Source organism: Balaenoptera physalus, assembly GCF_965194825.1.
Source record: "Balaenoptera physalus genome assembly, chromosome: 18".
Lineage (NCBI taxonomy): Eukaryota > Metazoa > Chordata > Mammalia > Artiodactyla > Balaenopteridae > Balaenoptera > Balaenoptera physalus.
The window spans coordinates 33055059-33080345 of NC_138899.1; the positions used below are offsets into that span (position 1 = coordinate 33055059).

At 37.3% G+C, this 25287-nt stretch overlaps 1 protein-coding gene and 1 pseudogene across 7 annotated transcripts in view; one reads left to right on the forward strand and one right to left on the reverse strand.

Annotated features, from left to right (window-relative positions):
* The window catches only part of PIBF1 (progesterone immunomodulatory binding factor 1), a 203216-nt gene that overhangs the window by 39760 nt on the left and 138169 nt on the right, over positions 1-25287 (reverse strand). Inside the window, exon 15 of one of the 6 annotated variants that reach the window (XM_082434823.1) lies at positions 20293-20643. The exons of the other annotated variants lie outside the window; for them this stretch is intronic. Within the exon in view, the coding sequence (XP_082290949.1) occupies positions 20308-20643 (336 nt within the window). The 3' untranslated portion in view covers positions 20293-20307. Of the gene's footprint in view, positions 1-20292; positions 20644-25287 lie in introns of those variants that run through there. 6 annotated transcript variants of the gene reach the window in all.
* On the forward strand, positions 16868-17969 carry LOC309647476 (small ubiquitin-related modifier 2 pseudogene; annotated as a pseudogene). Its single transcript has one exon. The product of its transcript is annotated as a small ubiquitin-related modifier 2 pseudogene (transcript).

Below are 25287 nucleotides of genomic sequence, written 5' to 3' on the forward strand. Positions count from 1 at the left end.
AATCCCTGGTTGGGGAACTAAGATCTCACAAGCTGAGCAGCCAAAAAAAAAAAAAAAAAGCTACAAGAATATATTGTACACCACAGGAAATATAGCCAATATTTTATAATAAATATAAATGGAGTATAATCTTTAAAAATTGTGAATCACTATGTCGTATACCTCACACTTATACAATGTTGTAAACCAATGATACCTCAATTTAAAAAATTAAAGAAAAAAAACCCCAAAACCAACCAACCAACCAACCAACCAACCAACCAAAAAACAATCTTAAGTATTCTAATCCATTAGCCTGGGATGTCTTTCCATTTATTAGGTCTTCTTTAATTTATTTCAGGAATGTTTTGTAGTTTTCAGTGTACAAGTCTTTCTCCCCTTTGATCAAATTTATTTCTATTTTATTTTATAAATGAAATTGTTTTAGTTCCTTTCTGGATTGTTCAATGTTAGTATACTATGTACAACTTAGTATAGTTGTATACTATGTATATAGTTGTATATATACTATGTTGTATACTATGTACAACTTTATATTATTGTTTTTTACTTTACCTTATATCATAATCATTCTTCCAGGCTGTTACAATACCTTCATTTATATTTTTGTATTTTTAATGGTTACAAAACTGTCTAGTAAGCCAATGTGCTACAATTTAATTACATTGTTTATACTAGTAAACATTTAGGATGCTATCAATTTTTGACTAGTATAAATAATGCTAAAACAAACTGGTTTTGTATTGTAGATGTTTTATCTTTTTCTCATATTTATTTATTTGGTTGCGCTGGGCAGGCTCCTTAGTTGCGGCAGGAGGGCTCCTTAGTTGCAGCACTGGGCTCCTTAGCTGCGGCTCGTTGGCTCCTTAGCTGTGGCATGTGAACTCTTAGTTGCGTCATGCATGTGGGATCTAGTTCCCTGACCAGGGATTGAACCCAGGCCCCCTGCATTGGGAGCTCAGAGTTCTATCCACTGCGCCCCCAGGGAAGCCCCTAGACGTTTTTTCTTAATATTTTGTTCGTTAAATTTTTTCAGAACAGAAGATGCACTAAGGTTAAAGGGGTATAACTATGTAATACTCTTGACACATAAGAGTAAAGTTCTTTCTAAAGGATTTTATCATTTTATATACTCAACCAACCTTAGTTTTTGTTTTTTTAAAAAAATTAATTAATCACTTTATTTTTGGCTGCATTGGGTCTTCGCTGCTGCGTGCGGGCTTTCTCTAGTTGCAGAGAGCAGGGGCTACTCTTCGTTGTGGTGCACGGGCTCAGTTGCTCCACGGCATGTGGGATCTTCCCTGACCAGGGCTCAAACCTGTGTCCCCTGCATTGGCAGGCAGACTCCCAACCCCTGGGCCACCAGGGAAGTCCCAACCCTAGTTTTCTTTTTGTTTCTTTGTGTTTACTCTTTTTCTCCTAAGCAAGTAAGAAATGTATGCTAGAATAGGACTAAACACAGCACTGTCAGTATCAGGAGGCCCCTACTTTGGTACATAATAAGTTCTCAAAAAAGGTATTCTAAAGTTGGATATGCAAAAACTGAACAATAAGAACAAAAGTGGTGGATATCTATTATTATAAGGACGAGGGGGCGGGGAAGGGAGTATTTTATTATGCAGAATAAAAAATTATAAAATTCCTGCTTTATGAACTTAAATGTTCTTTGACAAAAAAATTCTAGCTTTTTATATGAAAAAAAATTTTTTTCCTCTTTTCTTTACAATCCCTAACAAGTTTGAGGCTAAAGATTTGCTGTTTTTCTAGGACAAGAAATGATTTCTATTTCCTTCTCAAATAAACTACATTTACAAGTTCTATACATTTTTTTTCAAATTAAGATCTAAACATATTTATTTTAGCACTGCAATTTTTAAAAAAATTAATTAATTAATTTTTGGCTGTGTTGGGTCCTTGTTGCTGCGCGCGGGCTTTCTCTAGTTGCAGTGAGCAGGGGCTACGCTTCGTTGCGGTGTGTGGGCTTCTCATTGTCGTGGCTTCTCTTGTTGCGGAGCACGGGCTCTAGGCGTGCAGGCTTCAGTAGTTGCGGCACGTGGACTCAGTAGTTGTGGCTCATGAGCTCTAGAGCTCAGGCTCAGTAGCTGTGGCACACGGGCTTAGTTGCTCCGCGGCATGTGGGATCTTCCCGGGCCAGGGCTCGAACCCGTGTCCCCTGCATTGGCAGGCGGATTCTTAACCACTGCACCACCAGGGAAGCCCGTAGCACTGTAAGTTTTTTGGTCTTCCTCTCACAGGGAGAACAAAATAATGAGTTACTAGCAGCCTCGAAGCTGAAGGTGGAGAGAAGAGCAGGATGGGTATAGTGGAAGGTAGAGAGAAAGGCAGAAAGAATCAAGGGCAGAAACATTCATTGTGAAAATGATCAAGCATGAGGTCCAGGTAGGTGAGGAGGAAAGTGAAGCCAAGAGGTGGCTGACCAAGTGTTAGAGGATATGTGCACACAGTCTGAGGACCACTTTATAAAAGTTATGGAAACTATTCATCTAAATTATACTAGACATTTTTGTTATGGCTATGTTAAGTATAGCCCAGGAAAAAATTCCTCAAAGAATAAGAAATGAATAGTGAAAGGAAAGAAGACTTTTTTTGGACACAATTCATTACAGTGAAAGGAGAGCCATAAAGAAAAAAATACCATAAATATTTTCTATAGTTTGGGTTTCAGTGTCCTTTTTCCTTGCTTTGGTAATCATTCTTTAAAATCTATTACAATGTCACTGGAATCTTATTACTCTACTAAGTTACTTTATGAACATTCAAATATGCAGCTGGACAAAAATAAAACTAAGTTCTACTTACCTGTACAACCAGTTTCACTAGTCAATTAAATCAAACAATTGACTTGACTTTGTTTTTACAGAACTGACCCTAACTGAATAAACTGAACTGACAAGTTGTTTTGTGTTTCGAAGTGCAGAATAGTCCGGGGTGCAGGTGGGGGGATTGGGCGGGGTAGGGAAGAACTAAGGGCAATTTCAAATTGTAGTCAGCTGTAGTCTAGAATGAGCCATGTTTAAACTTATCAAACCTAACTTGAGTTACATAAAAAATGTAACAGCAGTCATTAGTCTTAATTATTTTAGTTCGTTTTTTTCTCATTACAGCAATTACATATATTAGGTTTTAGTATTATAACAAAATTAAGGGTCAAAAGCCTTACTTTCAGAATGTATTTCTACTATACAACCTACAAACTTCTCACTCTCTAGATAATAAAACTTCTATAGTGCTGTCAATTTTAAGAATGTTTCTTTATAAGCTTGTGAGCTTCTAAATCCCGCAAATTTAATTTCATTCCTCAGGGAAAAGTACACGTTTTTCAGTGAAAAGTGATGCTAATATCTATTTTTGAAATCAGTGTAACTTAACAGAATTTAATTCCTCCAATATGGTTAAAAAAATCTTTCTGTAACTATAATCATTAGTATTAAAAAAAGTTTCACAGTCGCTCACTTTGCCTATTGTTAGTAATCTTTTCCTTATAGGAAAGCCTTAGTAATTAGTGACTCAGGAATCATATACGTAATGAATGACTCAGGACTAAACCCATGATACAACATTTTATAGAATCGTTATTTCTCCTTTGTTTCAATAAACTGTACATATGATTCAGAGAAAAGCAACACCTGATTATAATACATACGTTCTCTTAAATTTAAAAGACATATGAAGGTGACTACAATTTGTTGTGTTTTTCCTAAAAGTGGGATTTTTTTTCTTGTGGCGTTTATTTTCAAAGAAACTCCTAGAAATGGTACTCTTTCTTACCAGGGACAAAATGCATTCTGTTGAATGGAATTTAACATTGAGTTGCTTTCTGTGTATAAAATATATACAAGTGACACTTTCTAGTAGTGGTAATTAGTTGTGCTGAAAAACCCACATATCCTGTGGCCTGATCTTTCTGATTATGCCATGGAATGGAAAATGCCTATTGAGCTCCAGTAGGGGGCAATACTTTAGTACTACTTTTCTGTGTTCTCAGTCCACAGCAGTAGTTCTCAAACCCAGCTAATCATCAGAACCACTGGGGGAAATGTTAAAAAACGGACTTCTGGGCTCTGCCCCAGTCCCAATGAATCAAAATTTCTCAGGGTTGGGCCTTAGATTCTGATGATCAGTCAAATTTGGAAGGCACAGCTCTTGTGATCTTGGACTTGTTATAGGCCATGCCATTCAACTATTTTAGTAGGTTTAAAAGTACTGCACATAAACCATCTCACATGCTGAATTTGCCATCCTCCCCATTAAAGCTGGCTTCTTCTCCTAGGTCCCTATATGCTTAATGACATCATCATCGTCAACAGGGGTAATATTTAATGGATACAATTCAACCAATTAGGATGCCAGCCTTTGCACTGGGGCAGGATCCTAAAGAAACTCTGTGGTTCCAGGTGTTACTTCTTTGTTGCCAGAAGATGGGGAGGTCTAGAAGATCTTAGGAGAGGGACCAGGACAGACAGGATTGTGGTGGCAGAATGACACTTGTGGGCTGAGGGCAACATCTGTTTACAAGTGTTTGTGCAAATATTCTATTATTTTAATAACCAATAGCAAGTGCATACTCATTGATTGTCAGCCCTGCGCTGGTCCTGAGTATGGTCCAGGTAATAAGGAGAAATTCATGAGGGGAGGATGTTAAAATATTTGAAAGTAATCAGCACGGAAGTGATGACTGAAGTCACAGGAGTACATAGGACTGCAGAGGATTATTTCTCTTCTGCATCACTTTTATTAGAGTCACAAGACTAGCTTGTTAAAAATGCAGATTCCTGGGCTTCATTCTTGACCTACTTAATCACAATCTCTGAGGGCAGGATTTAGAAACCTACATTTTCAACAAAAATCTTAGATGATTCTTACACTCACTAACATTTGAGAATCACCACTGAGGTGTAAGAACAGAGCAAAGGGCAGACAATGAGGGACACCTACATTCCAGGTCTAGAAGAAGATGACTATATCAGCTAAGAAGACTAAAGAGCCATATGAGGGAGAATGGTGTTGCAAAGCAAAGAGAGGACAGAATTTCTAGAATATCTATAATAATGTCAAGTCACAGATAGATCAGGGGACTGAGTCGAGAATACTGACAATTAGGAAGTCATTGGTGATCACTGAGGAAGGGCATAGCTGAAGGAAGAGGGGAGAGAGAAGAAGGAATTAAGAACAGAGAGAACGGTTAAGTTTTGAAAGTGATGTATGTTAACACACACACGCACACGCGCTCATTTTTTGAAGAGGGACCACAGGGGAAAAAAAGTAAGTGAAGAGACTAAAAAAATCCCTGGGTGAAAAAGACTCAAGGAAAATAAATTTAGATGATCTAATTGTAATAATGAAAAGATGTATGATGGAATTGATGGTTTGGGGAAGGGGAAGTGACCTGCAATAAAGATAACGGGAAACAGGATAGATCCAGAAAAATAAAAATACCGGGCAACAGGAATGAGGGCCTTGCTGATGTTCAACAACATGAATTTGTTATGCTTCTAAGCAGCCAAAGTAACAAATTTCCACAAGAAATTTTCAGTACGTTAACACAGAATCAAAGAATTTTCTCTCCTCTCCTCCCTTTCATTAAATGTGGATAGAGTAACTACCTGATCGTAAGAGACTAGGCTAAAGGTGGGAATGTCAAGAAAAGCCTGATGGACGAATCTGGCAACAAAGCAATGACGAGTGCTTGTGAATGTAGTGCTCAGATGGTTGATAAGGTCCAAGGCTGGGTTAGGAGGCAAAGTGGAGCCAGGAGGGGCTTGACAGATTGGGAATGCGAAGAGTTTATGAGTCTGGGACTCCGAATGAGTACAAATAAAGCACAGATTTAGTGGGAATGAAAGGACTTGGGGAGCTGGAAGGACCGGTGATTAGCGTCAGAGAATGGAATTTTCAAGTTCAAGGGCTTTAAATTTCTTTCCCCCTCGAAGTTGCCCCTGAGAGATTCATTCTAATGTGGTTCACTTGTACAACAATGCTGATGGGGAAGGAGGGATTTACAGTGTGATTTGTAATAGCTCTTGAAAGAAAAAAATTACAGTCATTTATGAATTATCAAGGCACACCAGTAAGGGAAAAAGTTTAAACAATTATATTATTTGTTTGATGTGTAAACAGAATATAATTTATAAATAAGTCATTGTTTTTCTTCAGTGGTGGCTGGCATTTGGAGCACACACACACACTCATATGACCTGGTATGTGAACCTTTAAAAAGATGGCTTAAAGAATAAATTCTAGTATATTGTCCTGGATCCATGTAACTGAACTCTTTTCCAGAATGAACTATAACAAAGACATCTTGGTTTAAGCACTTGGCAAGGTTAGACACAGAACTGTTAATACAATTAAAGTTAATGTTTTGTCCACGTAATGAATCAGCCCTTTGCATGGTAAATATATGTTCATCATTACTAAAATAAAAATGTTAATTTCTATATAATTCTACATCAGAACCTCAAAAAATAAGAGACAGAATGACAATAATTAATGTTAATTTATACATGTTAAGGGCAATTTCTGGTATTGTGTTTTGATTATGTCACATATTACCTATGAATACTGTTTGTTCCAACAGCCTCTTCACTTTAAATCTTTATGAAACTATCACCCATCAACAATTTAATTATTCCTCATGTCCAGTCACATTACATAGTATGCATCCATAAAATATGTAACACTAACTTCACAAGGAGTGATGTATCATGTGAAATACACACAGACACACAGAAAATGAAGTCTCTCCCAAATTCTTTAACATTACAAAAAAGTAAGTTCTGTTGCCTATGTCAAGAAGTTAATTTCTCTCTAGACAATGTTACTTTCCTGAGGGTATTTTCCTGCTACCAACAAAAATAGCTTTAAGGACTGCCAAATCGCACAAGTGACAAAAGGTGGCCACAGTTACCTTCACAGAAAAGTGAGTCACTGACATCTTCCCCATTCCTTCCTTTCCTTTCCTATCTTTTCTCTGTGGTTCTCAGATTTCATTCTCTTTCACGTCTCTGTTTTTTTCTTTTGTTAGAGCAGTCTGAGGTTCACAGCAAAATTGAGCAAAAGTACAGAGAGCCCCATATATTCTCTGCTTTCCCACAACGCCACAGTCATCACCATTTGTTACAATTAATGAACCTACACTGACACACCATTATCACCAGAAGTCCACAGTTTACATCAGTGTTAACTCTTGGTGCTGTATATTCTATGGGTTTTGACAAATGTACACTCGTCCCTTGGTATCCACAGGGGATTGGCTCCAGGACCCCCCATGGATACTAATATCCGAGGATGCTCAAGTCCCTTATATAAAATATGATGGTTGGGCTTCCTGGATGGCACAGTGGTTGGGAGTCCGCCTGCCAATGCAGGGGACATGGGTTCAAGCCCTGGTCCGGAGGACCCCACATGCCACGGAGCAACTAAGCCTGTGCACCACAACTACTAAGCCTGCGCTCTAGAGCCCGTGAGCCACAACTACTGAGCCTGCGCACCACAACTACTGAAGCCTGAGTGCCTGGAGCCCGTGCTCCGCAACGGGAGAGGCCACTGAAGTGAGAGGCCCGTGCACCGCCACGAAGAGTGGCCCCTGCTCACCGCAACTAGAGAGAGCCCGCGCGCAGCAACGAAGACCCAACACAGCCAAAAATAAATAAATAAAATAAATAAATTAAAAAAAAAATATGATGGCATAGTATTTGCATATAACCAACACATATCCTCCCATATACTTTAAATCATCTCTAGATTACTTATAATACTTAATACAATGTAAATACTATGTAAATAATTGCAAATACAATATAAATACTATGTAAATAGTTGCAAAGACAATGTAAATACTATGTAAATAGTTGCTGGTGGGAGCAAATTCAAGTTTTGCTTCTTAGAACGTTCCGGATTTTTTTTCCTGAATATTTTTGATCTGCAGTTGGTTGAATCCGTGAATGTGGAATCTGTGGATATGGAGGACCAACCGTAATCCCATGTATCCACTGTTTATATCATAAAGAATAGTTTCACAGCCCTAAAAATCCCCTGTAGCTCTGTCTATTATTTCCTGGCAACCACTGATCCTGTTACTGTCTCCGTAAGTTTCGCCTTTTCCAGAATGTCATATAGTTGGAACCATACAGTATGTAGTCTTTTCAGAATGTCTTTGTCTGTTTTTTTTTTTTTTAATTAATTTATTTATTTGTTTTTATTTTTGGCTGTGTTGGGTCTTTGTTCTGTGCGTGGGCTTTCTCTAGTTACAGCGAGTGGTGCGCAGGCTTCTCACTGTCGTGGCTTCTCTTGAAGCAGAGCGCAGGCTCAGTAGTTGTGGCACACGGGCTTAGTTGCTCCGCGGCATGTGGGAATCTTCCCGGGCCAGGGATCGAACCCGTGTCCCCTGCATTGGCAGGCAGATTCCCACCCACTGCGCCACCAGGGAAGCCCCTCTTTGTCTGTTTTTAAAAATTACTTTTTCTCCTTCTGCCTTGCTTTTCTGGTTTGTTTGTTTTTTTTCTGTATTAAATGTTACAAAACAATCTGTCTTCAAAACTAAAAGTAATCCACTCATTTGATCAAATTTCAATCAAACATTTTATTTGGAACTTAATCTTTTACAAATGAGGACAATGAGGCACAGAGGGGTTAAACAATTTATCCAACTTTATCCAACTTGTAAGTTACCAAAAATGAGATTTTAACCCAGTGAGTCTGGCTCCAGTATCACGTGCTTTGCCAATATTCATCATTGCCTCTCGGTAACAGAAAAGAAGGCAGTATTATGTAAGACTAGCCCAAAATGTGAAGAGATAAGAACTCCATTCCCTTACCCTTTATTCCCAAAATAAAGAACGTGGACTAAAAGCTTGCATGTATATGCACACAGACAAACAGTAAAGAAATGTGGCCAATTGACCGCAAAGAAATATGCTTCATAGTCATTCTTCCATGCTAAAAATATCTGATTGCTTCTACCTGGGCACCTCTGTGCATGTGGGACTTTCAAGCTAGAGCCACTTTCCTTGCTGCTTTGGTCACTTTCAGAAGATATCTCAGAACCATGGCGTTCATTTTATGTCTTTCTTGTGCCCATCTGGCTAGGAACTACAGGCAGTAATAGTCGCTATCCTCTTTCCTGCTTTACTTTCTTTACACAACTTCAGTTCTAATTGAGAATATATTTTACTTGGAACAAATCCTTGTTTCTCCTCCCAATAGAACGTAAGCTCCAAAGGGCAGGAATTTTTGTCTGTTTTATCCACTGATTATTCCCAGGGCTTAGAACAATGCCCAGCACACAGTAGGTGTTCAATAAATATTTACTGTAAGACTGAATTTCATATCAATACTACCTAACATTTGACAGTCACTTACTTAAATAGTTTATTTCTTTTTTTCCTTTTTAAATTTTTTAAAAAGTTAATTTATTAATTTATTTATTTTTGTCTGTGTTGGGTCTTCATTGCTGAGCGTGGGCTTTCTCTAGTCATGGGGAGCAAGGCCTGCTCTTCATTGTGGTGGCTTCTCTGGCTGCGGAGCATGGGCTCTAGGCGTGCGGGCTTCAGTAGTTGTGGCACGCGGGCTCAGTAGTTGTGGCTCATGGGCTCTAGAGCACAGGCTCAGTAGTTGTGGCACACGGGCTTAGTTGCTCAGTGGCATTTGGGATCTTCCCGGACCAGGGCTAGAACCCGTGTCCCCTGCGTTGGCAGGTGGATTCTTAACCACTGCGCCACCAGGGAAGTCCCTAAATAGTTTATTTCTTAGGCTGAGTTAAATGGCATAGAATAGACTAAAACATTTTACAATAACATTACCTTTATAAATTTTTCTTACATAGTCCTTTCTTGTGTGAAGAGCCATAAGGATACAAATTTATTTGGGGGAAAAGTAACATGGTTTCTATAATGGAAAATCCTGCTATTTATTGGAGTTTGTCAAGAATAATGTCTGCGATTTAGTGATAAAAATGTTAAAACATGTATATGAGGCCTTCAAAAAAACTCAAAGTGTAAAACAAGATTTATTTTAAGAAAGGAATCACCATGGAATGAGAGGGTTGCCTTTTTGTGAAGATGAAGCCTAAATATTTCCCTAGATAAAGAAGGAAAATAGTGGGGTTCTCTGAGTCATGGTCATACATATGTATTATAAATAATTTGGAGGAGAGTTACAGAATGAAATTATTCATATTTGTAAATGGTACTAATTCCAACCAATGGGAGAGACCACAGTAAATTTGTTCAAGATTGTTCAAGGGGCAGTCTTGAACAAATTGAAAAAACAGATTGAAAAGGGGCAGGACAAAAATATGGAAACGTATTAACAATTGCTTCACCATTACACTGTTAATTCAAAATGATAGAGAGGTTAGATTAGCATTGCTCCTGAAGATGGGGGATACATACAACCGGGAAGCATTTCAGGTGTTTATACGACAGTCACACCAGATGACTCCCTATTTCTCTAACATGCTTTACTCATTCTTACTTTTTTACCTTTCCTCTCTTTTCAACCCCTAAACTGATTTCTCAAGAAGGCTTCCATAAGGAGAAAAAAATGTGTCACATATCTGTCCAGATGAATGTTTTCACTTTGTGGGTTGAAAGCAGTATTGAAAAAAAGAAAAAAGATGGGGCTTCCCTGGTGGCGCAGTGGTTGAGAATCTGCCTGCCAATGCAGGGGACACGGGTTCGAGCCCTGGTCTGGGAAGATCCCACATGCCGTGGAGCAACTGGGCCCGTGAGCCACAATTGCTGAGCCTGCACATCTGGAGCCTGTGCTCCGCAACAAGGGAGGCCGCGATAATGAGAGGCCCGTGCACCGCGATGAAGAGTGGCCCCCACTTGCCGCAACTAGAGAAAGCCCTCCCACAGAAACGAAGACCAACACAGCCATAAATAAATAAATAAATAAGTAAATAATAAATTAATAAATTAAAAAAAAGAAAAAAAAAAAGAAACAGAACAGAATAGCAACGAATAGAAGGTACTGCACGTGGTAAGGGTATCCACTGTGTTGGGAAAATCATTTCAGATACACACACATACCTATATACATATATACACACACATACACACAAGCAAATACACATACATACGTAGGTACTGGGTTGCTATGTAAGATGCACTTCTTACTACAGGTCATGGTCAAAAAAATATGAAAGCTATTTGTCCAGGTGGTAGTTACATCTTTAATTATAAAGGACCAGATTTATATTCAAATCAGTCCAAATCCAAATCAGTCTCAGGTCAACTTTGTAGCCAGTTTTCTGAGGGCTTGATCACTTGGTGAAAATTTTAGATCTGAAGAGTGAAGGGACCATGTGTTACAGTACTCAATATGTTAACTAGGCCAACAGCATATCCATCAGGAACCTGAATGAACTGAATAGACTTTGCATTTGAGTCATTTTTCTGATTCTCTGATTCTTCTCTGATACACTTGGCAATCTAATGAAGTCCACTCAGTCACCAGAACTTCTTTCAGGCCTCAGGAAGCCTGGGAAGCTGGTAAACTCATGGGTCTTGCACTCTGAAGATTTCAGTTAGCCCAAGGAACATTTCTATGGTTTCTCACCATAGTACCACTAGTATTAAGTAAGCACTCAAAATTGCTAGCCTTTATTATTACTATCTATTCACATAATTTGATTTTAATAAAGTATTTACTTAAATATTTGTAATAAAGACTATGTTATCAGTGCTGTTAAATAATGTTTATCTTAATTATCTTATTACATATTATTATTGCTTAACTCTTGCTTTTCTATATAATGATTCAACAAATTAGTTGAATTTTATCAGTAATTCATGTTCTCTAGTTTAAACTGAACAATTCTGGTCAATTTGAAGTTTTTATTAGTTTTAAAATATGCAGTTTTGCACACTTCTCCTAAAATGCTAAGTTTGTATGCAATTAAATACACTTTTTCATTTGAGAAGAGCAACTGATTACTCTTTAGAATTGCAGTTTTAATACCATGTACCTCTTCATAGAAATTAATTAAATTATCATTAAAAAATCTTACTATATTGTGTTAAAATTCATTCAGATAGTTCACTCTGAATATTTCCATATAGGCAAAATAAGCATAACTTACTCCAATTCTGGAACTACTATTTCTTTTAAAAAATGCCACCTTTATTAATAAAATACTTATTTCATCAATACCATGGCCAGGTGAAAAATAATGACATGTAGGACAAAAACCAAACAAACAAACAACAAAACTGTCAGCATTTACTGAGTGATTAACATGTCAGTGTGCTAAATGCTTATCTTAGATTGGGTTATCTCTAATTCTTGGGGCAAACATATATACAGTATTATTATTTCCACCTTACAGGCTGAAAAATTGAGGCTTACAGAGGATAAATAACTTGCCTAGAGTCATGTAAGCCAGTCTTCCTTACTTGAAAGCCCATGGCTTTCATAATCCAATGGTAAGTGAATATAGCAACATTTAAGTGCTACAGACATGTAAGACGTTCTTAACCTTTGTTATATCTTTTCATTACTCATCTTAGCTCTTGGTTTTATCCCCCTTTCACCCTAAAACAAAATAAAGCAAAAGAAAAAACTCCCCAGTGTTTTCAATAAAGGTTGACGATTCTACGGATCCCATGCAATTGGAGTATTTTTTTTCATGGTGGTGGTGGGTAGAGATGATATATACTGACTTCTGGTTCCATATATAACAGAAAGCATGTGGTAGAGTCTGTGATACTGTAAGGTTTTCTTTTTTTCTCTGATTAGCAGCTCTGATTTCACTGTCATTCTTTGGCCTTCTTGGGTGGGATCTCCACTCTGCTTCAAGTTCATTCTAGTATACCTCAATACTTTAATATGCTTTGTCCCATAAAAGCCCAAAACTAATCCTTCAGCAAATGTCTATTTACTACCTACTAGAAACAAGAACTGTACTAAATGGGAGAAATACCCAGACCAATAAAAACAGAGTCCCTCCCCTTATAAAGCTTATAGACAGCCATGTCAACAATTATGTGTGTGTGTGTATATATAGGTATATTTAGTATCATGGGGATACATAAGTCATTTTTACCTGGGGTTCAGAAAAGGCTTAAAAGAGTAGGTGATTACTTGAAATTGATCTTGAAAGACAAGTATCTGTGATTTAGACAAGGGTGTGCTGGGCAGACACCAGAATGTGCAAAAGCACGGAGACACAAAATTGCATAGAGTGCTTGGAGAATTACAAGTAAAGGACAAGTAGTTACGTATGGGGGGAGCATGGTGGAGTGTGTGTGTGTGTGTGTGTGTGTGTGTGTGTGTGTGTGTGTGATGTAAAATGAAACTGGGTAGGTAGGCAGGGGCTGGATAATGGACGGTCTTATATATCATTATTCTTAGGAAACAAACAACTCTGACTGTGGGAGAAACAAAATCAGATTTATATTTAGAAACAGCACTCTGGCAACAAGGTGGAGGGCTTAAAGAATAGAGTAAGGCGGAACAGATGGTTACTAAAATAATTCAGATGAGATATGATAAGAGGTTGTACCCAGGCAGTACCACTAAAGCAGGAGGTTGAGTAGGGAGACGTTCAGAGATGATGTGAATGGAGCGGCGAGGACTTGGTATTTGCTGAATACTCCTTCTGTACTCTTTGGATTATGATTATATATACTTAGCCCATACACAACTGACTTAGTAAAAAAAGGTTAAAACAAAAAGATTTATTGCGGGTGGTAGCTGAAGCCACGGAACAAGATGAGGTAAGACGCACATCTTAGTAAGAAGAAAACAGTGCCAGGACAGAACTCGGGGGGCACGCTGACAGTTACGGAACAGAGGAACAAAAGGAAACGAAGGAGACTGAGAAGTAGGAAGATAACAAAGTGGTGGGGCAGGAGCAAAAGACACATTACTTGGTGGAGGAGGAGGCTGAAAGCAAGGGCCTGGGGAAGGGAGGGTAACAGAAAATGAGGGTAACAAGTAGGTTAGTGTCAAATTGGCCTTCTACGCCATACTAAAGAACCTGGACATTGGGAGGCAATGGACATTTTAAAATAGGAAATCATGATCTACAGTAGGGAGGACAGTTCTGGTTGGAAGGAAGACTTTTGATGGACTGATGAATTAAACTGCATTTGCTAAATTTAAAAAATTGGAGGCAACACAGTACCTCATCCAAGGGTTTACTTTTTAAGCCTTGTATTTCTAATGGTGAAATAAAAGCACTGTTCTTTTTTTTTTAGAAATTCATGTTCTTTTATTTATTTATTTATTCATTCATGACTGTGTTGAGTCTTCGTTTCTGTGCGAGGGCTTTCTCCAGTTGCGGCAAGTGGGGACCACTCTTCATCGCGGTGCGCGGACCTCTCACCATCGCGGCCTCTCTTGTTGCGGAGCACAGGCTCCAGACGCGCAGGCTCAGTAATTGTGGCTCACGGGCCCAGTTGCTCCGTGGCATGTGGGATCTTCCCAGACCAGGGCTCGAACCCGTGTCCCCTGCATTGGCAGGCAGATTCTCAACCACTGCGCCACCAGGGAAGCCCAGCACTGTTCTTTATTAAAGGAATTTTATGTATCAACAAGTTTTCAGGAAAACACCTTGGGAGGCAATGGGACCCAATAAATCACACTATTTTTCACCTTTCCTATGAAATGAAAATGGAAAGGTTTTCATAGGAAAGGTCATGCTTGCACATGCTTGCACATGAAGAAATTTGGTCTTAGCTGTTTATACTGTGATTTCAATTGAGTTCTCAGTATGGATAATCCTTCATAGGTTGAGTTTAACCATCATTTAAAGTGTCTTCATAAAGATTACAATGTGATTTGGCATTGAAACAAAGTTTGTGTTAGAAGAAAAGCATAGAGAAAAAGTTGTGTAATGTATGATAAAAATCACTACCTAAAGACTAAAGGAATGTTTGCCTAAAATTAAAAGAAAAATTAAAGTGATAACAAAGCATTGTTTCACAGTTTAACTGGCAGCATCATCCGCTTTTACTCTTTAGTACATAAAATAGTGGAGTTTTTTTTCGTACCAATGGAATGCTAGAAATATGGTGGGAAAGGCTGACCTTGAAATTTTAGGGCTGGGGTTGGCATGTGAATCTCCTCCTTTAGAACGCTGAGGCAGGGCTGTAGGAGTCGTGTGTACTATAGACTCCTTCCAAGAGACTGGGCTCACTGAGGATGCTGGCAGAACACTCCCTGCACTTACTAGGGTCAGGTAACTCAAAGGACAGAGGCAAATGTTTTACTCATCTAGATACTTATATTTACTATGTTTGTGGAAATCACGTTTCCCAAGGCCGCTAGTAGATACTAGAACACACAGGCAAGTATTACAAAGACTCCATAAAGCACGAACTCCTTCTGCCACATAACTTTTCCTTGTCTGAGCATACATTAGATACCCTTCCTACTTCCTTTTCTCAGTCTTGGAGCTTTCAAATCACATGTTATGTTTTTAGATACTTCTGAATTTTTCCTATAGCAAATCCCTTTACTGGTATCCTGTAACACTTCCATATTCCTTTAATATACTTGCTCTTGATAATGAAATGGAGAAGGTGAGGAAGAAAGGGAGAGAGAGAGAGGGAACACCACATGCACGTAGTAACTAATTCAAACTACAGAGGAGGAATATTAACTGAAAGGATCTCTTCCATCCATCCTAGAGCCTCAGTGCCTCCTCTACAATAATAGCCAACATCAATGATTTCTTCTGGAGTGCATCACTCCAAGTATCTCCGTGCATATATCATGAGCACATTTAGGTATGTACGTATGGGTCTCCAAGTGTATGTATGTATATACTTACTTGGCAGTTAGATTTTGGGTACAAACAATATTGTTGGAATGTAATCCTTGTTTACAGATACATTAAAAAAAATTTTACCACTTATTCTCATAATCTTTATAAATCTACCTATGTTTGGTGGATGGGTTAGGTCAGTGATCGAGCTAATGAATCAACATTTATTTTATACCTATTATGAGTTAGATAATGCGTTGGTTGCCAAATCTATGCCTTTGAGAAATCTTATGTGAGTTGGAATGAATCCAAACAATTAAAAAATACATAAGGTAAAAATTAGTTCCTCACTTCTACTCCCAATCCCAGTGGTAACCACTGCTTGATGTTAGAGAGACAAACATGGATGGTCCTGGAGGCTCACTTCCTATTCTACTAGAATAGGCTGATAGGAGCGATAAGCTCTAGAGGTTCCCTCTTCCACTGTTACACAGTCACCTAGATGCTCCCTACCCTCTTTCACTTTAAATGTGCACAGTGTTTGGGGATCTCTATCAGATCCCTTTATGTGGTGCATACAGACCTTCTCTGCTACGCCTAAGCACACTTATCTGTGGGAAGATAACTTGGGTGATGGTGTATGCTCTGTTAATTCTTTGACTGTAAGTTTATCAAATAAAGCTGATTTTATATTCATAATGCGTGAATAGTGGTATTTGTGTGCCCTTGGCATGACAGTTGTATGTTTTCTAAACTTTTTCTCTACCTTTTAACAGAAACACAACCCCACCCCCTACACACACACTCACACATACACACACATTAAAACCCAAATGGAGGAACACAATATTATTCTGCAATCTTACTTTTAAAAAAATTTATCAAGATAGTATGAATGTCCTTTAAAGTTAGTACATACAGATCTGCTTTATTCTACCCATGCATCTTGAAGTCTCTCTTAAGTCTAGCAATCTAAAGGAAACAAGACAAAAAGACAACCCTCAGAATGGGAGAAAATATTTGCAAATGAAACAACAGACAAAGGATTGATCTCCAAAATATACAAACAGCTCATGGAGCTCAATATCAAAAAAACACACAATCCAGTTAAAAAACGGGCAGAAGATACAGTTGGCCAAAAGGCACACGAAAAGATGCTCAACGTCACTAATTATTAGAGAATTGCAACTCAAAACTACAACGAGGTATCACCTCACGTTGGTCAGAACGGCCATCATCAAAAAATCTAGAAACAGCCCTCTTGGTGCTGTTTGTGTGCTCCTTCGGTGCGGACCTGGTACCTCTTTTGTGAAGCGGCAGCTGAAGAGGCTCCGGCGCTCGCCATGGCCGATGAAAAGCCCGAGGAAGGAGTCAAGACTGAGAACAACGATCGTATTAATTTGAAGGTGGTGGGGCAGGATGGTTCCGTGGTGCAGTTGAAGATTAAGAGGCATACACCACTTAGTAAACGAATGAAAGCCTATTGTGAACGACAGGGTTTGTCAAAGAGGCAGATCAGATTCCGATTTGACGGGCAGCCAATCAATGAAACAGACACACCTGCACAGCTGGAAATGGAGGCTGAAGATACAATTGATGTGTTCCAGCAGCAGACAGGAGGTGTCTACTAAAAAGGGAACCTGCTACTTTACTCCAGAGTTCTGTTCCTCCAGATCAAGAAGACATTCTCAATTAGAAAACCACAATTTGGTTCCACCACATCCTGACTACTACAGTATAGTTTCTCTATTCTTTCATTTTCTCCTCCCCCACTCCTTTATTTTTATACATAAAGTAGCTGGTATATGTGCACAAGCATATTGCATTTTTTTTTTAACTAAATGGCCAACGGTATGTTTTGATCGACATCAAATGGAGATGGAATGGGGAAAAACACTGGTTCTGTGAAGATATCCCCTTTTCTCCATTAGTGGCATGCTCATCCGCTCTTATCTTTATATTCCAGTAAGTTATTTTGCTCTCATTGTTTAACAAAAAAATAACAACATAAAAATTCTTGCATACCTTGTTTGATTGGAGAATTTTAATGTTCTTCATTTATCATTGTAAAACTAAGGACAATTTTATAACTTTTTTGTACGTAGCTGTTACATGTAGGGCAATCTGTCTTTAAGTAGGGATAAATTACTCTAAAAGAAATGAATCCTCGATAGTTTCCCCTTCAAGTCAAGCGTCTGTTTGTTTAAATAAACTTCTTGTGTAAAAAAAAAAATCTAGAAACAATAAATGCTTGAAAGGGTGTGGTGAAAGGGAACCCTCCTGAACTGTTGGTGGGAATGTAAATTGATACAACCACTATGGAAAACAGTATTGAGGTTCCTTAAAAAACTAAAAATAAAACTACCATATGACCCAGCAATCCCACTACAGGGTATATATACCCTGAGAAAACCATAATTCAAAAAGAGACATGTACCACAATGTTCATTGAGCACTGTTTACAATAGCCAGGACATGGAACCAACCTAAATGTCCATCGACAGATGAGTGGATAAAGAAGATGTGGCACATATATACAATGGAATATTACTCAGCCATAAAAAGAAATGAAATTGAGTTATTTGTAGTGAGGTGGATGGACCTAGAGTCTGTCATACAGAGTGAAGTAAGTCAGACAGAGAAAAACAAAATACTGTATGCTAACGCATATATATGGAATCTAAAAAAAAAATGGTACTGCTGAACCTAGTTGCAGGGCAGGAATAAAGACACAGATGTAGAGAATGGACTTGAGGACATGGGGAGGGGTAAGGGTAAGCTGGGACGAAGTGAGAGAGTGGCATGGACGTATATACACTACGAAATGTAAAATAGCTGGCTGGTGGGAAGCAGCAGCATAGCACAGGGAGATCGGCTCGGTGCTCTGCGATGACCTAGAGACGTGGGATAGGGAGGGTGGGAGGGAGGCTCAAGAGGGAGGGGATGTGGGGGTATGTGTATGCATATGGCTGATTCGCTTTGTTGTGCAACAGAAACTAACACAGTATTGTGAAGCAATTATACTCCAATAAAGATCTATTAAAAAAAATCTAGCAATCTAAAGTTTTGTAACAAATTACCTGGATTGCATTAAGTGCCTCCTAGGTACAAAATTCCAGGCAACTCAATCCATTTGGTCACTTGAGATTGTGCATGTCCTTTTCTAAATAAGTTTTCTAAAATTAAGTTAGCTATAACAGATAAATCTGTAAGTGCTTACACTAGAGGAGACAAGGCCTTTGTGAAAAAGGGTGTATACCCTAAGAGGGCAAGACCATGCCTCCTTTGTTTATCAGTGGTTGAATATAGTGGGAGTTTGATAAATATTTACTGAATGACTAGAAAGAGAAAGAGAAAGAATCTGGAGTAAGGAGGTGAAGGAAGACCAATTCTTGTTGGTGGTAATGTGGCATACTTTATGATTTAGGCTAGATTTTCTACCGTTTAATAAACTCCACATCAACACTCTTAACTAACTTGGTGGTTTCTTGAGAATTAGGTGGGCATATACATATGCACAAAAAAGGAAGCCAATTAACTTTCTTCTCTTTTACACTGGACCAACTAATGAAGCAATGGTCTGAAGACACTGGACATCAAGCATTGAAGGACAGTGACCCCTGAGACACGGGAAACAAAGTGAGCCCAGCCCCACAATTGCCCCAGTTTACTGCATGGAGAGAGTTTCCAGGCCATGGTGCAGGGAGGGAGAATCAAGGCAGAGCCTGCCAAACTCCTTGAATTAAGGAGCTGCTGCTAGAAGAAGAACTTAAGGTGGCTACAGCTCACATGGCAGAGTGCTGAATAAAAGAGCTGCACAGAGAAAGAACACTAAAATTTGAGTATTCACATGGGCACTGAACAGTGCATGTGTGTAAAGAAGCTACTAGAGACTGAGACAGAACCACTGAAAAGATTAGGAGGAACAATCTCTGAAGATCACACAGGCCAGGAATTGTACTGTTCCCACCAGCCAAAGTAAGAAACCTACTAATTCACAGGACATGGGGTATAGTAACTAAAAGACTTTGGTCTCAGCAGTGGGGAAAAAAACTAGCCTTAAGATGAACACTTCTTTGTTTATAAAAGCAAGACTTGAAAGGACCAAACATTTTCCTAGAAACTTAATCATGTCTGAGAAAAAAGCTTACAAAAACTTATAGGCATGCAAAGAAGCAGGACAATATGCTACATAATGAGATAAATCAATATAATTGAAACCAATCAAGAAATGACACAATAACAGAATTACTAGATAAGGATAATAAAACAGTTATTGAAACTGTATTTCATATGCTCAAGAAAATAAAGTTTGAAAAGGGTAAATAGAAACCTGGAAGATACAAAAGAGATCCAAATTGAACTTCTAGAAATGAAAACTATAATATCTGAGATGAAAAACACAGTGGACTGGATTAACAGCAGATTACATATTGGAGAAGAAAACCTTAGTGGAATTGAAGACTTAGTAAGAGAAACTATTCAAAAGGAAAGGCAAAAAAAAAAAAAAAAAAAAAAAAAAAGGCTGCAAAAATTGAACAGAACATCACTTGTTCTATTGTAGTACCACTTCAAGCAGCCAAATATATGTGTAATGGAGTCTCCAAAGGGACGAGAGAGGGTAGGACAGAAAAAACATTTGAAGAAAGAATGGCTGAAACATTTCCAAATTTGATGATCTTAAGGAGAAAAGAAGTTTGACAAATCTCAAGCACAAGAAACATGAAGAAAACCACAGCGAGCCACATCTTAATCAAATTGCTTAAAGCTAGTGAAAAAAAGAAAATCTTAAAGCAGCTAGAAAAATAAGACACATTACCTAGAGAGGAACAAAGGTACAGATGATGGCATATTTCTTGGTAAAAACAATATAAACTAGAAGAGAGTGGAGCAATGTCTTTCAAGTACTGAAAAAGAGAGAGAGAGGGAAAAAAAGTCAACCTTGAATTCTTTACCTGGGAAAAATATCTTTCAAGAACAAAGATGAAAACAAACAAACAAATAAAACAAAGATGAACCCAGCAATTCTTAGGTGTATACTCAAAAAAAAATTAAAATAGGTAGTTAAGTATACGATGGTTGTCCTCGAATGTTCATAGCAGCACTATTCACAGCCAAAAGATGGAAATGACCCAAATGGCCATCAAGGGATGAATGGATAAACAAAATGTGATATATCTGGAAATCTGCTACAAGAGTAGACTTCAGGTGCTTGAGATTATACTACATATATCTTTAACTTATCACCATCCAGTTTCATGTCATATTTTACTACCTCACGTATAGTATTATATGTAGAGTACATTATACATTATACATAGTACTATACAGTATTAGGTATAGTACATTATAGTGAGATGCTCACACCACACACACACACACACAAACACACACACAAGGTAAGTGTGTGAGGAGATAGGTATGTTAATTAGCTTGACTGTAGTAATCAATTTACTATGTTTATATATATCATCATGTTGTACACCTTAAACATACACAATTTTTATTAAAAAATAATTAAAAAGTAAAATGAAAAAAGCAAAAATAAAAATTCAAGTTGCAAAACAAACAAAAACTCCCAAAGGTGAAGGCCAAGAAACTTAAGAAAAGACAAATAACTTCAACTTCATCAAAATTAAAAACTTTTGTGATTGAATGAAGTAACAAGAAAGCAAAAGACAGCTCACAGAACGAGAGAAAATATCTGAAAATCATATAGCTAAAAGGATTTAATATCCAGAATATATAATGAACTCTTACAACTCAACAACAAAAAGACAAAAAACTCAATTTAAAAATGGGCAAAGAACTTCAGCAGACATTTCTCCAAAGAAGATATACAAATGGCCAATAAGAACACAAAACAATGCTTAACATCATTAGTTATAAGGTTAATGCAAATAGAAATCACAACAAGACACCACTTCACACCCACTAGGATGGCTAGAATTTAGAAAAACACAAAAAAACAAAAAATGAGCATTGGCGAGGATGTGAGAAACTGGAACCCTGGACATTGCTGATGGGAATGTAAAATGGTGCAGTTGCTGTGAAAAAGTTTTGTGGTTCCTCAAAAAGTTAAACAGAATTATTGTGTGATCCAGCAATTCCACTACTTAGGTATACACCCATAAGAACTGAAAACACATGTTCAAACAAACAAAAAAATTGCACATGAATGCTCATAGTAGCACTATTTACAGTAACCAAATGATGGAAACAATAAATGTCCATTAACTGATGAACAGATAAAGAAAACGTGATATATTTGTACAATGGAATATTATTCAGTCATAAAAAGGGATAAAGTACTGACAGATGGTGCAACATGAATGAACCTTGAAAACATTACACGAAATGAGAGAAGCCAGACACAAAAGGTCACATATTGTACGATTCCATTTATATGAAGTATGTAGAACAGGCAAATCCATACAGACAGAAAGCACATTAGTGGTTTCCAGGGGCTGGAGGGAGAGGAGATTGGGGAGTGAGTGCTTAGTGTGTACAGGGTTTCCTTCTGGGAGATGGGATGTTCTCTAACTAAACAGTGGTGATGGTTGTACATTACAAACACAACAAAAACCACTGAATTGTACAATTTAAAATGGTGAATTTTATGTTATGTGAATTTTACTCCAATAGAAAAGAGTGAACCCTTCCAGTTTATTTGGCCATAGTAGCATAACAAGAGAAATATGTTTTAATCTTTACTTTTGTTAAGAATAGATAGAAATGTAAAAAAAAAAAAAAAGAGAAAAAACCAAACAACCAAACAACAAAAAGGTAAAATAACTTTTTGTAACATACAGAAGTGAAAAGAACTCATCACCAGCAGACCTGCTCTATAAGTATTGTTAAAAGAAGTAGATAAATCAGAAGCAATGTGATGCCAGGTAGAAATTTGGATTTACACAGAGGAATAAAGAACACAGGTCATGGTAACTATTTGGTTAAATGTAATACATTTTCTTCATATTATTATACTTCTTTAAAAGATAAAGTAAAAATGATAGCAATTTAATGTGAGGCTTATACATGTATAAATAGAATATGTGACAATAGGCGCACAAAGGCTGGGTGGGGACACAGGAAAGTACGTATTACGGTACGGTTTTTATACTATGCATAAGGTAGTAAAGTATGACATGAAACTGGGTGGTGATAAGTTAAAGATATATATAGTATAATCTCAAGCAACCACTGTAATAACAAAGAGCTACTGCCAATCAGCCAACAATGAGGTAAAGTGGAATGATAAAAAATATTCAGTTAATCCAAAAGAAGGCAAGAAATAAAAAGGGAGGGGGGAAGGATAGCTAGGACAAATAAAAAACAAATAGCAAGATAACAGACTTAAAAATAACCATATCAATAAACACATTAAATGTAAACATTCTCAAAACCCCAGTTAAAAGTCGTATTTTGTCAGACTGGATAAAAAAGCAAGATACAATTATATATGTTGCCTATAAGACAACCATAAGACATAAACAAGTTAAAAGTTAAAGGATGGAAAAACACATACCCTGTTAACACTAGCCAAAAGATGCAAAACTTTAAAATAAGAACTAAAAAATAACACCACTAAGAGAAATTAAAGAAGATCTAAATAAATGGAAAGATATAATGGGTTCATGGTCATAATATTCATATTATTAAGATGTCAATTTTCCTCATTTCGTCCACAGACTCAATGCAATCCCAATCAAAATCACAGAGAGCTTTTTTTTTTTTGTAAAAATGATTACAGAATTCATATGGAAATGAAAAGGACACAGAATAGCCAAAAAGCTTTGAACCTGAACGGAGTTGGAGGACCAGTGCCACCTAATTTCAAGACATTATAAAGCTACAGTAATCAAGATGGTGTGGTACTGTCATAAAGACAGACAAAGAGATAATTGGAACAGACAGAGAGTCCAGAAACAGACTCACACAGATTTTTAAACTGATTTTCAACAAGGGTCTTTTTTCAAGAAATGATATTGGAACAATTTGGTTTTAATATGCAAATAAATGAAGTTCAATCTATATCTTATACACTTTACAAACATTAAAAATGGATCACAAACTTAAAACTATGAAAGATCCACAGGAAAACACAGATAAAAACACTGTGACGCTGAGTTAGGTAAAGATATTTTAGATACAACACCCAAAACACAGTCCAAAAAAGAATGAACTGAAAAAATGGACAAAATAAAAACTTTTGTTCTTCAAAAAACACTGTTAAGAAATGGGAAGATAGGCCATGGAGGGGAAGAAAATATTTGCAAATCATATAGCCGATAAGAGACTTGTATCTAGAATATACAAATAATTCTCAAAACTCAATAATAAGAAAACAATCTGATATAACGAGCAAAAAATTTGAACACTTCTCCCAATAAGAAAAAACAAAGGGCAAAGAAGCACATGAAAAGATGTTCAACAATTATGAATCGTTAGGAAAATGCAAATTAAAACTACAATGAGATACCACTACACACCCATTAGGATGGCTGAACTTAAAAAGACTGACCATATCAAGTCTTTGTAAGGATGTAGAGGAACTAGAACTTTCATAGGCTGTTGGTGGAAACAGTAAATAATACGAACATTTGGAAAACAGTTTGGCAGTTTCTTAAAACATTAGATACCTACTATATGATCCAGCTATTTCACTCCCAGGTATTTACCCCAGAGAAACAGAAGCATATGTTCATATAAAGACCTGTACATGGATGTTCATATCAGCTTTATTTATAATAGATAAAAACTGGAAATAACCCAAAATATCTATCAACAGGTGAATGGATGAACAGCTGTGGTAAATTCATACAATGGAATGTTACTCAGCAATGAAGAGGAATGAACTATGGACGAATCTTGAAATAATTATGCAGAATGAAAGAAGACTTAAAAAAAGTAGTGTGTGCATGTGTGTGTGTGTGTGTGTGTGTGTGTGTGTGTGTGTGTGTGTATGTATGTATATAACGCATATAGTGATTCCATTTATATAAAAGTCTAAGAAATGCAAACTAATCTACAGTGACAGAATGCAAATCAGTGGTTGCTTGGGGACAAGGATGGGGGTAGAGAGGGCTAGAAGAGAGAGATTCCAAAGAGGCTGTTTGGCGGTGACGCACACGTTCATTATCTTCATTTTGGTGATGGTTTCATGGTTATACGTGTCGAAAGTTATACTGTACAGCTTAAATTTGTGCAATTTAGTTTATATCAATTATGACTCAATAAAGCTGCTATAAAAGGAGTATTTGTTTTCATTTTGAATATTTTTTAGCACTTTGATTTTGGCAATTCATTTATGTATAATCTCAGACATTTTGAATAGCATATAAATTATTGTTAATGCTAATGTTAGTCATTTGAGTTTCATCTCCGTATTATTCTCAAGAACTCCAAGCTAGTTTAAATATATAACCTGCTCAAAAAAATACAGATCCTGAAAAACTTTTCTTCTCTGTTTTTTTCACCATCTATCATGAATAGTCTATTGGTATAGAAGCAATCTAATACTACCATCTTTCAGCTAATTAGTTTATGTC